The 13,325-nt window shown below is 36.4% G+C and overlaps 1 protein-coding gene across 6 annotated transcripts in view; it reads left to right on the forward strand.

Moving 5' to 3' along the window:
- The window catches only part of trio (trio Rho guanine nucleotide exchange factor), a 41,464-nt gene extending 30,121 nt beyond the window's left edge, over positions 1–11,343 (forward strand). For 2 of the 6 annotated variants that reach the window (XM_011143246.3, XM_025303780.1), the window contains 6 exons: positions 748–1,006; positions 1,973–2,606; positions 8,507–9,047; positions 9,124–9,459; positions 10,796–10,988; positions 11,189–11,343. In XM_011143246.3, coding sequence (XP_011141548.2) covers positions 748–1,006; positions 1,973–2,606; positions 8,507–9,047; positions 9,124–9,459; positions 10,796–10,988; positions 11,189–11,296 — 2,071 coding nt within the window. In that variant the 3' untranslated portion in view covers positions 11,297–11,343. Of the gene's footprint in view, positions 1–228; positions 1,007–1,088; positions 2,607–8,506; positions 9,048–9,123; positions 9,460–10,795; positions 10,989–11,188 lie in introns of those variants that run through there. The other 4 variants (XM_019842000.2, XM_011143244.3, XM_025303782.1 and 1 more) reach the window with 4 other exon arrangements.
- The last annotated feature ends 1,982 nt before the right edge of the window (positions 11,344–13,325 follow it).

Below are 13,325 nucleotides of genomic sequence, written 5' to 3' on the forward strand. Positions count from 1 at the left end.
TATATATAATAATAATGCGCGGCACACACACACATTGTGGAGGATAGTCCAAAGCAAAGCTATAATTGACCCGCGAATCGTAAGGATTTTGTCTAGAATAAAATTGTAAATTGAGATCAAGATCAGTGGATTGTGATGATGTGCGTTCCTTTGGTCCTCTGCCTGTCACCTAATATATACGCCCACCCCGACCGACTAACAAGCTTCTTTTCTTATCATTTTATCAAGAACACAGTACTGCGGGAAGCAAGTCGAAGTGTATCCACCGCGATCACAACCAACCAACCAACCAACCAACCAACCAACCAACCAACCACTCACCCACTCGCCCTTGCCGCGCGTCGCTATTAAGCACCCACTCATCTAGTTCTTCGACACGTCTGAAAGATCCAAGTTGCTGCGACGTCGACTCCGCACTCCGGCTTGACGTCGAGACCCGTTCCTTCCGATCGCTGCGGGATTTCTTCCGCAATGTCGACGTTATTCGAGAGTCGTTGACGAAACCCTGGGGCTATTCTTTTCGGCTGCACTGCTGAACTGATGCGATAAATTAGACTGAGGAAAGATGTAGTTGTCTTATCCTAACTTGTCGCGCCGGTTCAACAGAAGTGCAGTTGAAAAGGACACTTGCCTACTTGCCTTGCCGTTTACTCCTCCGGTGCGAATCTCCAAGTGATGGCGGGAGCGCGCGGGTCTCGACACGTAGTACTGTGTTTTGGATTTCATTTATGATTTGCTGGCGTACAGCCGTGCCAGTACGTCCGAACCGGCGACTCGGGCGACCGTATCGGTTCCTCCCACGCTGACAGTCCCGGGATTGGCGAGCAAAGACAAGAGTCACGAGCACAGGACGTCGAGCCAGCCGCAGCTGCAGCGTTCGCACACCGGGGGATTGGACTACGCTCAGCCACGTACACCCAGCCCGACCAAGAGTAGGCTGAACTTCTTGGAGGGATTTAAAAATACTCTACGCACGCGTTCGCCGGTGCGCAACAATTCCATACCGGTGAGCCCACCTTGCCTGCTACAAAAACGTCACTCGCTACTCGGCCGGAATGACACTCTCGTTATCCACCTGTATCAATTAGAATTCTTGATTGCAGCAAAGGAGCTCTTCCTCTTCCTCTTGATGCCTGTCACTATCTGCTATCTATTGCATCTATTGCATTGCCTTGTGTCGGTGCGACGAGTATAAGTCATACTTCTGTTATTAAAACGCAAAAAAAGCCAAAAAAAAATGAAAGAAAGAAACTCTCCGGCCGACCACGCCATGAAAAAGACCGTCGTGTGCCAACTTCACGCCACGCCACGCGTGACTTGTCGTGTTTTCTTAACTTGTAATGATAAGAACTTACAGGCGTACGTCGTAGAAGAAGCAAATACATTACATTACGTAGGAAGAAAAAAAAGTAATCGCTGCGAGACTGAAAGGCAACTCAACTCCAGCGTCTCTAGTGGACTTCTGATACTACAGACTCTGTTACCGCTTCTAACATCTCTTATATCCGCTGTGTACCGTTTCGTATTATACTATGCTGCTACACTGCTTTCTCACCACCGCCGTCGACGCACACTCGCTATCGCTCCGAAACGGTCCTGATGACCGTTACTACTGCCTACCTCTGTAACCACACCGCAGCTATACTCTGTACTACTACAACCGCTCCACTCTGTCGAGTAGCAACTACCGTCGTGTTACCTTCTCCGCATTTCCGGGATCTGTTGTACGGCTGCTACTACTATCGCTACCGCCGCTACTATTGCCAACCGCCTCTGAATGATGCACTGCGGTCGATCGATGCTGGGAGCACTTCCCGGGGCCCTGGGGACCCATTGAATTCTTGCTGAACCTGACGATACAGGGCGTGTGTATGCGATGATATGCAAGTTGTATAAGAATTATATTGGCATACCGAACGTGCTTGGGGAGAAGGAGGAAGGAAAAAAGGTCTGTAACGGGAGATCTCCTTAGGTCGTTCCAGGTGCCCGCGTAAGATTAGCCGCGGACTGGGGAAAGTTGCACGCCGGGGACGAGCTGGTGGTCTCCCATCTGGACGGTCCAGGTCTAGTGGTGTCTCCTGTGAACACCAAGGACGAGCTGTGGATCCCAGCGAGTCTGATCCCGAACTCGGCAAACAGTAAAGTGTGGTCGTTTCGTTCGCGAAAGGCCGATCTGATGAAGAATCACGCCACGACCGAGTCCTCGAGAGCGATGACGACGACAACGACGACAATGACGACGACGACGACGACGACGGCGACGACGACGACGACGACGATGACGACGACGATGTCGACATCGACGACGGTGTCTGAGGAGAAAACGCCGGTTATCTTGAGCAGTCCGATGTCGATTCGTGCGGTCGCCGGAGAAGTCATCAGGCTGGCTGTCGAGACGCAGAACGCGCACGGCGCGGTCATCACCTGGAGGAGAGAAGGCGAAGATCGGTGCTTAAGGGAGAGCGACCGATACCAATTCCAACAGAGCGCAGGCTTCATGTACTTACAAATCACCGGTTGCCAGGCTTCGGACTCTGGGACGTATTATTGTCACGTCAAGTGCGACACGGGCTTCTGCTCCGCCAAGATTTCACTTTCCGTCATAGGTATGCACTTAGAGGACTCGATATAGCATGGATGTGCCAGTTTGCGCTGATTGTTTGATATACAGGGCGTATAAAAAGCACCGGGACGGTGAAATATCACAAAAACTAAGCATTTTAGAAAAAAATGTTTCAAATAAAAATTGTAGGGTTTCAAAAGATCTATTTACTGACATTATGAGTTTGACCTGGGGTGGCGTCGCCAAGGTCAGGACAAGGTCACCTTGATATTTTTTAAATAGGATCCCTATTTTTTATTGCATATTCTTGTAGCTCTTCTTCGGACTTTTTCAAAGCACTATAATTTTGTCCACTTTGAGTAAATCGTTTCGAAGTTATCGAGCTTTTTATAATAAGATGTCCAGCCAGCGGCTGGAGCAATTTCGTGACTTGTATTTCAGACACATGTAATATTAAAGTAATACTAATGTACTAAATTTATAACAGCACTAAAATTCACCTTCGAATCACTTCAAATCAATTGCAACGAATTTGACTTGAAGTAGAACACATTACTTGTTTATGATACGCATTGTTTCATACGGAAAAGACAAATTATTTTTTTTATTGACTTTTCTTTCTTTAATTGAATTATCGATTTTGTCATCTAATTAATATAAATTTCTGTTTATTGGATAAATTTTTTTGTTTCCTTATTTGCTAGCTATTTTGTTCCCTTATTTGCTAGCTACTGCTAGCTTATTTGTTAGACACAACACACACACACACACTTTACTTTTTCTTTTAGAGATTAACATTATTCTCAAACGCTTTTGTAAGGATCTTGCCTTGGCTGACTGGATATTTCTTTGATCTATTTTGGTTGGCTGGACATCTTATCATAAGAAACTCGATAACTTTGAAACGGCTTACTCAAAGTAGAAAAAATTATAGTGCTTTGAAAAGGTCTGAAGAAGAGCTACAAGAATATGCAATAAAAAATAGGGGGTCCTATTTAAAAAATTCAAGGTGACCTTGTCCTGACCTCGGCGACGCCACCCAAGGTCAAACTTATAATGTCAGTAAATAGATTTTTTGAAATCCTATAATTTTTATTTGAAACATTTTTTTTCTAAAATGCTTAGTTTTTATGATATTTCACCGTCCCGGTACTTTTTATACACCCTGTATATACCTAGTATATACTAACCTGTATATACTAAGCAGTAACTTTCCCCAGTCAGAACCATAACATTGATTCGACATTGATCTGACCTTGAAATGGTCGATAAACTGTGGAATCAACGTTGATCTAACTTTCATCGACGTCGAATCAACATTGTGGCTCTGAGTTCTATTTATGAAATTCAGTACAAGGTGTATCCCTGCCGATAAATTTACAGCATAAATGTTGAAAAATGTTGAAAAATAAGCAACAAAATTTTGGTCAAAATATATGACCAAGCAAGAGCTTGGTTTTTAATAAGATCCCGGGGAAAAGGATCATGTATAATCCATCTTGTCCATGTATGGCTATATACAGAGTGTTTTAAGAAAAGGCTTCAGAGCTTCAAGGACAAATAGTATTCGAAAAATGGAGAACAAAAGTTCTAAAATAAACATGGGGCTAAAAATCAATCTTTTATTTTAATTAAAGCGAGTGACCTGTTCGTTCCTGGTTTCAAAGCTTGTAGAAGATTTTCTACATGTTTTAATATTTCCACGCACGCGTCACATCTTTGTACCATAGAATTGCGAACTCTCAGAAATTCCCGGCTTTGTTCTAGCTATTTGACAAGCATTTTGTATTCTCTGATGTAATTTGTCTGATGTTATTTATCGGTGAAGAGTACACTATATACTATACTCTTCAGAAATCCCCATAAAAAAAGTTCAAGTGATTTAAATTAGGAGAGCGAGGGGGCTATGAGACTGGTTCACCTTGTCCAATCCATCTTTCACCGAAGGACTAGAGATGTGCGAACTATTCGAATTCGAATCGAATCGAATCTAGTGTAATTCGATTTGATTTGAATCCGGATCCCTATGATTCGAATCCGAATAATTCGAAAATTTCCTATCGCGAAGATTCGAATATGAATCAAATAATTAGCGTTTGCGCGCATCAGCTACAGAACGGGCCATCTGGGCCTCTATGAATCTATGGGCCTATTTGAATCTTTAACTTGTAATTAACTTAATATATAATTAATAATTACTTAATTATAAATTACTTTAAATATTTAAATTAAATATATATTTTATTTTAAGATGATATTACAATATTAATATTCCCTTTCATATTAAAATCTCCCATCATTATTTATATGTTTAATAATCACGTTAAATTTTTTAATGATTCCATTCGATTTCATTCGATTCGATTCGAATTCAAGTAAAATTTCATAGATTCGATTCGATTTAAATTCGAATTTAAAAAATGAGATTCGATTCGACATAAAAATTCTTGATTCGTACATCTCTACGAAGGATTTGTTAGAATATTAGACGAATTGCATCAAAAAATGTAAAAAGCCTGTTAGACAGAACAAAGTTGAGAATTTTTGAAAGATTTTGCAATCTTGTGATACGAAGATGCGACGCGTATAGAAATAGGAAGATGTGTAGAAAATCTTCTGTAAACTTTATAAGTATCAGAAGCGAGTAGGTCATTTGCTTTAATTAAAATAAAGCGTTATTCATAATTCCGACAATATTAATTTTTCGACTCATGTTTATCAGGACTTTTTTCCTCCGTTTTATGAGTACTATCTGCTCTTAAAGTTTTGAGCCTTTTGTTTTAAATATTTTATATAATCATGCATAATTATATATGTTCATAATCGCAAAAATTGTACAAATATAATCGAAGTAAACGCTTAAAGTAAATGCTGCCGGCAGCATACGGATGTCTCGACCTTTATTTGCATAAAAATATTTCTTTCTTTTCTCATTTAATGTCATTTTTTTCTGTGTGGAATTTATATACGTGAACATATTTAGACAAAAATTATATATATAATTATATATATAATTTATATATAATCACATCATTTGAAGTAATTATATATAATCATATAACTTTCTATTATTTTATAATTATATGTAAGGTATATAATTTAACTTTATAATTATATGCAAGGTGTCCTTTCGGGATTTTTTGGAAATGAAAAATTGTGAAGATTAATCGGATAAAATTGAGGAGAAAAGTTACGTACCAAATACTAAGCGAATAAAAATTAATAATATATAGTTATTAATAATATATAGTTATTATTTTAGTTATAATCGATAGATATGAGTATATTGAATTTTGAACCTTGAATCCTGAAACTATTGCTGGCACAATAGCCGTCATATAATTGTAGATTAGGTCATTCTGAATAAAAAAGTCTTTTACTATTTTACAAACAAGTACGTAAATTTTTAAGTTATCAATTAAAAGAGCCTTTAGATGTGTCATTTTCAATCATTAATAACTTAATAACTATTGCGATTTTCACAAAACAGTACTTGACTTTTCTTCTCAATTTGGTCTTCATAATTTTCCATTTCCAAAAAATTCCGGACATCCTGTATATATACATATAGGTTGTACAAAAAGTACCGGGACGGCAAGATGTCTCGAAAATTAAACATTTTAGAAAAATATGTTTCAGACAAAAGTTGTACAGCTTCAAGGGGGACATAAAACACCTATATCATTTTGTTTACTTGATGGCGATTTCGAGATATTCATTAATCATTATTTTACTTGAATGGAAATCCCAATTTTTTATCATATCATCTTTTTCTACCAATTAATTTGGACAACTTTTATCCGAAACATTTTTTTATTTGCCTGATATTTTTTATTTATTTAAGAGATATTTAAAGAAAATTTGATAACTTTTTCATGATTCAGTTTTCAATATCTCGGTAACTATTTGTCAGAAGAGAAAATGATACTAGATTTTTTACTTTATTTGATTTCAAGAATATACTGTCACAATGGCCCAACTTTTGTTAACTTGATGATTTTGAAATTTCCAAAAATTAACAAGTTAACAAAAGTTACGATACTATTGTAACAGTATAAATCTTGAGATGAAATAGAATAAAAAATAGTCACTTTTTTTCGACAAACATTTAGCGAAATATCGTAAGTTAAATATTGAAAAAGTTATAAAGTTTTCCTTTACCCTTTAACTGCTGAGATATTAAATGACCAGTATGACCCTCTTTGCTGAGTTATTTTTACAATTATAAAATATTTTATAATGATATAAGAGATGGCACTATATGCCTGCTCAATTCAATTTTACAAACGAAATTAAATGGGTATTACACATTGAAAGTCCAAATCGAGTAAACTCGATCGTAGCAATCTTTTTCCACACTCGAGTTATCTTGACCGTAGCAGTTAAAGGGTTAAATATCTCAAAAAATATTAGGCGAATAAAAAAGATCAGACAAAAATTGTTCAAATTAATTGGTAGAAAAAAAATGATATGATAAACAAAATGATACAGTTGTTTTATGTCCCTTTTGAAACCATACAACTTTTGTCTGAAACATTTGTTTCTGTATATAAAACGCTTTGTCTTCGAGATATTCCGCCGTGCCGGTATTTTTTATACATCATATATAGAAGGTGGGGCATTTTAATTTATCCAAATTGATATTTTCGAAGATTATGGAAATATCAAAAAATGTCCAAGAGAAAAGTTATAGGGTTCGTAGGGGGTCAACTGATGATGACCTTAACCTGGACCTTGAAGGGCATTTTCAAGGTCAGTTGAAGATCAACTTAATTTTTTAAAATAGAAAGCTTAATTTTTTATTGTATCCTTTTTTTCTACCAATTAATTTGAACAACTTTTGTCTGAAATATTTTATTATTTGCCTAATATTTTTTGAGATATTTAAGGAAAATATAACTTTTTCAATATTTAACTTACGATATTTTGCTAATTATTTGTCGAAAGAAAAAATAGTACTAGACTTTTTTACTCTATTTAATCTCAAGAATAGAATTGCTATAAGAGAGAGTGCCTTTACTTTTGTTAATTTAGTTAATTTAGACAAAAGTTGTTAAAATTAATTGGTAGAAAAAGAAGATATAATAAAAAATTGGGCTTTCTACTTAAAAAAATTAAGTTGACCTTTAACTGACCTTGAAAATGCCATTCAAAGGTCAAAATCAAGGTCAAATCACCATCAGTTGACCCTCTACAAACCCTATAACTTTTCTTTTAGACATTTTTCGATATTTCCATAATCTTCGAAGTTATCAGTGTGGATAAATTAAAATGGCCCATCCTATATAGGGTGTTTCAGAAATAGTTGGCCAAACTTTAAGAGTATATTCCACTTATTGTAAGGATGAAAAAACGTCATATAAACATGGGTTCGGAAACGCTTCCTTTCCAAGTTATAAACATTTCTTACTTACTTTACTTATAGACTTTAACAACATTTGAACTGCAAGAACATTTCATTAAATTGCTGGAAATGATTTCCTTTCACATTGATGCATGCTTCGCATCGACGTCGCATGGAATGTCGAAAACATTCAAAAATTCCCGGAGTATTTCGTATTTTGTCATACGAAGTGATAATACGATTTCGGAGTACTTGCACTTGAGTAGTAGCAACAGGAGTATCATAAACGAGAGTCTTAAGATGTCCCCATAAACAAAAATCCATAAGATTCAAATCGGGAGAACGTGTAGGCCAAGCGATAGATCCTCTTCTACCAATCTGTCTATTGATATAATTATTATTCAGGAACTCTAGAGCAGTGCGGCTGAAATAAAGGAATGAATGTTTATAACTTGGAAAGGAAGCATTTCCGAATCCATGTTTGTATATGACTTTCTTTCATCCTTACAATGAGTGGAATATATGCTCTTAAAGTTTGACCAACTATTTCTGAAGTACCCTGTATATGCATGAATTATTAATATAAAATTGTGTTTTAGGCAGGAGCAATACGAGGGTACGTGTTTTGGGCTCCTCGCGAGTAGAGATCGACTGGGAAAAACGGGAAATCGGTAGCGCGTCGTGCAGCATAGAGTGTAGAATTTTACCGTCGCAACAATGGGTGTCAGTGCTAAAGCAGGCCAACGAGCCACCCTCTGTACTGGACATGCCGCCTGATGCTTCGTATAGCTTCCGGGTGGTGGGAGACGGTGGGAGGATGACCTCGCCGTCGAACGTGGTGACGCTGTCAAGATTGGACGCCGACAGTGGTGCGGAATGGGAGGCCAAGCAGTTCATCGGCAGGTACTTGGAGTTGGACGAACTGGGTAACGGCAGGTTCGGCACGGTCCGTCGCGCCAAGGACCGTGGTACCGGTCAGGAAGTCGCCCTCAAGCAAACCCCGCGGCACAAACAGTCAAGGTCGCTGACGCGCGCAGAGTACGACCTCCTGGCCGCTGCTCATCACACCAACATCGTCCGGGCGTTCGCCCTGTTCGAGAATGCGCCTCGACCCGGCGTGGACACCATCGTTTTGGAACTGTAAGACTCGCACCGATCAAGAGTGAACGTCGCTGACGTCTCGCTCATCGTTTCTCATCGAGTTCTTGTTCTTCAGGGTTAAAGGTCCGACGCTATTCGCGTATTTGAGCGAGAAGATGGAATATACCGAGGCGACAGCGGCGCGATACACCGGCCAGCTATTGTCGGCGCTGCATTGGCTGCATTGTCGCGACAGAGCGCACTTGGACGTGAAGCCGGAGAACATTCTCGTCGACCAGGAGACAGACGTCGTGAAGGTGATTGATCTGGGAGAAGCGGTGAGGGCTCCTGTCGACGAGGTCGTGCCGCCTGCTGATCTTGAATTCGCGGCGCCGGAATCGGTATTGGGTAGACCGACCGGTCCTTACACAGACATGTGGGCCATCGGGGTTTTTATTTATGTTCTGCTAAGGTATTGCTTAGACTACTCTCGCTCTTATCTTAAAACGTTTTTATTCTATTTTTTTGTTTTTAATTGTTTCTATCGTCAATTTGACTTCATTATTTTTATTAGTTTGGGGCTATTTTTCTTGGTTTCGGGATAATTATTCAGTAAACAGGAAACGTTGAATTAATATGTTTGTAAATGGTCATGGTCATGTGTGTCTCGTAAACATCTCCATGCAACATTTTACATTTCGAAAATGCAAACAGAGATGGAGTATTATCTTCCCACTGCTGCAAAAGTGTCTTAGAAATATTCAAATGTTAAAGTTGTTTCTGACGATGTTGATACAATGTTAAGGGGGGAATTACATGTGGAAGGCCTTTCAAGGCTACGAATTTTATAAATTTTTTTAATAGAAACTGTAAGATCAATGGACTTGAAATTTCCACAGTGTATTCATTAATGTTCGAAGTATAAAATAAATTTTATTGAATTACAAGAACCGATTGTGATCCAACTTGTAATTATAGATAAAAATGCAGTCATCCGTTTGCGAGCTCTATATTTGCTATCATAATATTTGTTTTTGACATAATTCCGGGTCTTTTCCTACTCTGAAAGCAAAAAATGAGAAAAATTTTTTAAATATACGGTTGCCATTTTAGCTCGTATCAAAAGGCGGTGAAGTCAAGTTTGGAAAAATAATGACTGTACAAAAAAAGTATCGAAAATGAAATTTTTTTTAACCTATAATCATGTTTAAAAAAAATGAATATAACTATGTGAAAATAAAATATAACCATGTTCGATATAGGGGCGAAAACTACAAGTCTATTGTATATTGTATAAAAATTTCAAACTATTCGGTTCAGTAGTTTAAGAAAATAATGTTTCCAGATAAACGATTTAAAGTTTTGTGTGTACTTTCCATATAAATAGTAACAAATTTATTTTATACTTTGAACATTAATGGATACCACTGTGAAAATTTGAAGTCTATTGATCTTACCGTTTCTGTTAAAAAAATTTGTAAAAATAATCATGAAAACGGTCTGCTTCGCATATAATTCCCCCTTTAAACGTTATGTATTAGAAATTGTTATATTTTATTAAATATCGTTACGCAATAACATTCTACCAATGATATATTTACGGACCACGTAGTTACATTTTACTTGTAACTAAATTTTATGTAATATCAAAAATGGTTTTGATTAATTTTAATTATTTTAATCGTGGTTTTCTCTCATTTATATAACTATATTTCTTTAATTATATATCTTTAATTCTTTATTATTAATATTCTTTAATTATATATTAAATTTTTCATATACTTTTCTTAAGAATTTGAATATTTCAGTGGGTTATCACCTTTCCTGGACGATTCCATAGAGGAAACTACCGCTAATATACTTAAATGTGACTTCTGTTTCCCCGATGAATACTTCGAGACAATATCCAGTGACGCGAAGAATCTCCTCAAGAGATTATTGTGTCTGCATAGTGAGGACCGAATAAACGCGGAACTTTGTCTCGCCTCAACGTGGTTAAAGGTACATTTTCTATTGAATATTTTAATAATTCCAGTTATTTTTTCTCAAATATTAGTGACTTATTCTTATATTAATATTAGTGGTTCAAAGAGAGAAAAAGAAAATATTTCTTACCTTGTTGAATTCTCGCTTATCTTTCTGATAACGCAAACAATTTTATATAAAACCTACTTATGCAACATTGTTCTTTCTTTTATCAGGTATCGACTGGCGCTATCATACCGTCCACTAGAATGGCCGCATTTATAGAACGTCGAGCGCACTGTCTTAAACTGCGTCAAGATCATAATGATAGTTTTTATTCTTAAGACTCTATATATATATGTATATATGTGTGTGTGTGTGTGTGTGTGTGTGTGTGTGTGTGTGTGTGTGTGTGTGTGTGTGTGTGTGCATATATGTGTGTGGGTGTGTGTACACATATAGAATGTATAAAAAGTATGGGATGGCGAAATATCTCGAAAACTAAGCATTTTAGAAAAAAATGTTTCAGACAAGAATTGTATTCAAGGGGGACATAAAACAAAATTATATCATTTTGTTTACAGATGGTGCCACTTTCGAGATATTCACTGATCATTACTTTTCTTAAATGAAAATTCCAATTTTTTATTGTGTCATCTTTTTCTATCAATTAATTTTAACAACTTTTCTTTGGAACATTTTTTTATCTATTATTTTATTTGTCTAATATTTTCTGAGATATTTGAGGAAAATTTGATAACTTTTTCTAGATTCAGCTTCCAATATCTTGGTAACTATTTGTCAAATAATTATTTATAAAAATAATACTAGATTTTTTTACTCTATTTGGTCTCAAGAAAATATTGTTATAATAGTGTCCTTAATTTTTGTTAACTTATCGACCCTGGGAAATTTCAAAATCATCAAATTAACAAACGTTAGGGCATTATTGTAACAACATATTCTTGAGACCAAATAGAGTAAAAAAGTCTAGTCTAGTACTACTTTTTTCCGACAAATATTTAGCGAGATATCGTAAGTTAAATATTGAAAAAGTTACCAAATTTTCCTTAAATATCTCAAAAAATATTAGGCAAATAAAAAAATGTTTCAGACAAAAGTTGTTCAAATTAGTGATAGAAACAGATATAATGAAAAATTAGGATTTCCATTCAAGAAAACTAATGATCAGCGATTATCTCGAAACTGGCGGCATCTGTAAATAAAATGACAAAATGATAAAAATGATAGCTTTATGTCTCTCTTGAAACCATACAACTCTTGTCTGAAACATTTTTTTCTAAAATGCTTAGTTTTCGAGATATTTCGCCGTCTCGATATTTTTAAAGAACTCGTCTCATCGTCTTACGCGAATTCGTTCTCCAATTTCCTTCAATTAATAATCTGAAATTTTATAGTTGTTTATAAAATAGTAAAGGACCTTTTACCCAGTTGGATAAGTTCTACTTGTACAAGAGCAGACGTGTGCATGAGTCAGACATCTTACACACGCTCACACATACATATGTAGTAAACATGTTACTTAAAATACATGACAAATTCATATGTAAATAATGGAATATATACTTGAATGTCTAACTGTCCAGTATGTTGATTTAAAGGACTGTGGAAACCTTTCGCGAAGGTCCACGAAATAAGCAAAGATATATTTTGTTTTTTGAGCAAAATACAGAAAGATACATCTTGTAATTGTGATATTTGTAATCAGGAGAATCGTCTACAGGCGGCTAAAGAACATTTTGTGGAAAATAGGGTCAAAATAAAAATCGAGTAAGAAATTAGAATTAGCCACTTGTAGCACAAATTAATATTTTCATTTGTTATGTTATTCCATATATATATATATATATGGAAATAATATTATATTATTTCCAAAGGCCTAATTAAAGTCAGCCATTTTAGTCTCTTTATAAGTGGGACAAGGAAGACATCAAAAAAGTTTCAAGAAGAAATGTAGCATTAAAGGAGTAAAATATACCAAATTGCACAATTTTCGTTCACACGGGAGCACCATCATAGTGCAAAAGCTAGTTCCAAAACGTGGCAGTTTTTGACAAAAAATAACATGGCGGTTGTCCTTGGCAAAAGAATAACATGGCGGTCGTCTTTGGCAAAAGATAATATGACAGTCGTTCTTGACAAAAAATGACATGGCCACATCTTTCTTACTCGCCGGATTTAGCCCCTTGTGATTTCTTTTTGTTCCCCAAAATGTAGTTGAAACTCAAGGGGCGGGTTTTAGCACGGTCGAGGGGATCTAGTCCGAATCGCAAGAGAGAGAACTTAATGCTGCTCAGGAAAAGATTTCCACGAAGCGTTTGAGGCATGGCGGAAGCGATGGGATCGCTGTAT

Source organism: Harpegnathos saltator, unplaced genomic scaffold (assembly GCF_003227715.2).
Source record: "Harpegnathos saltator strain DR-91 unplaced genomic scaffold, Hsal_v8.6 scaffold573, whole genome shotgun sequence".
NCBI classification, from domain to species: Eukaryota; Metazoa; Arthropoda; class Insecta; order Hymenoptera; family Formicidae; genus Harpegnathos; species Harpegnathos saltator.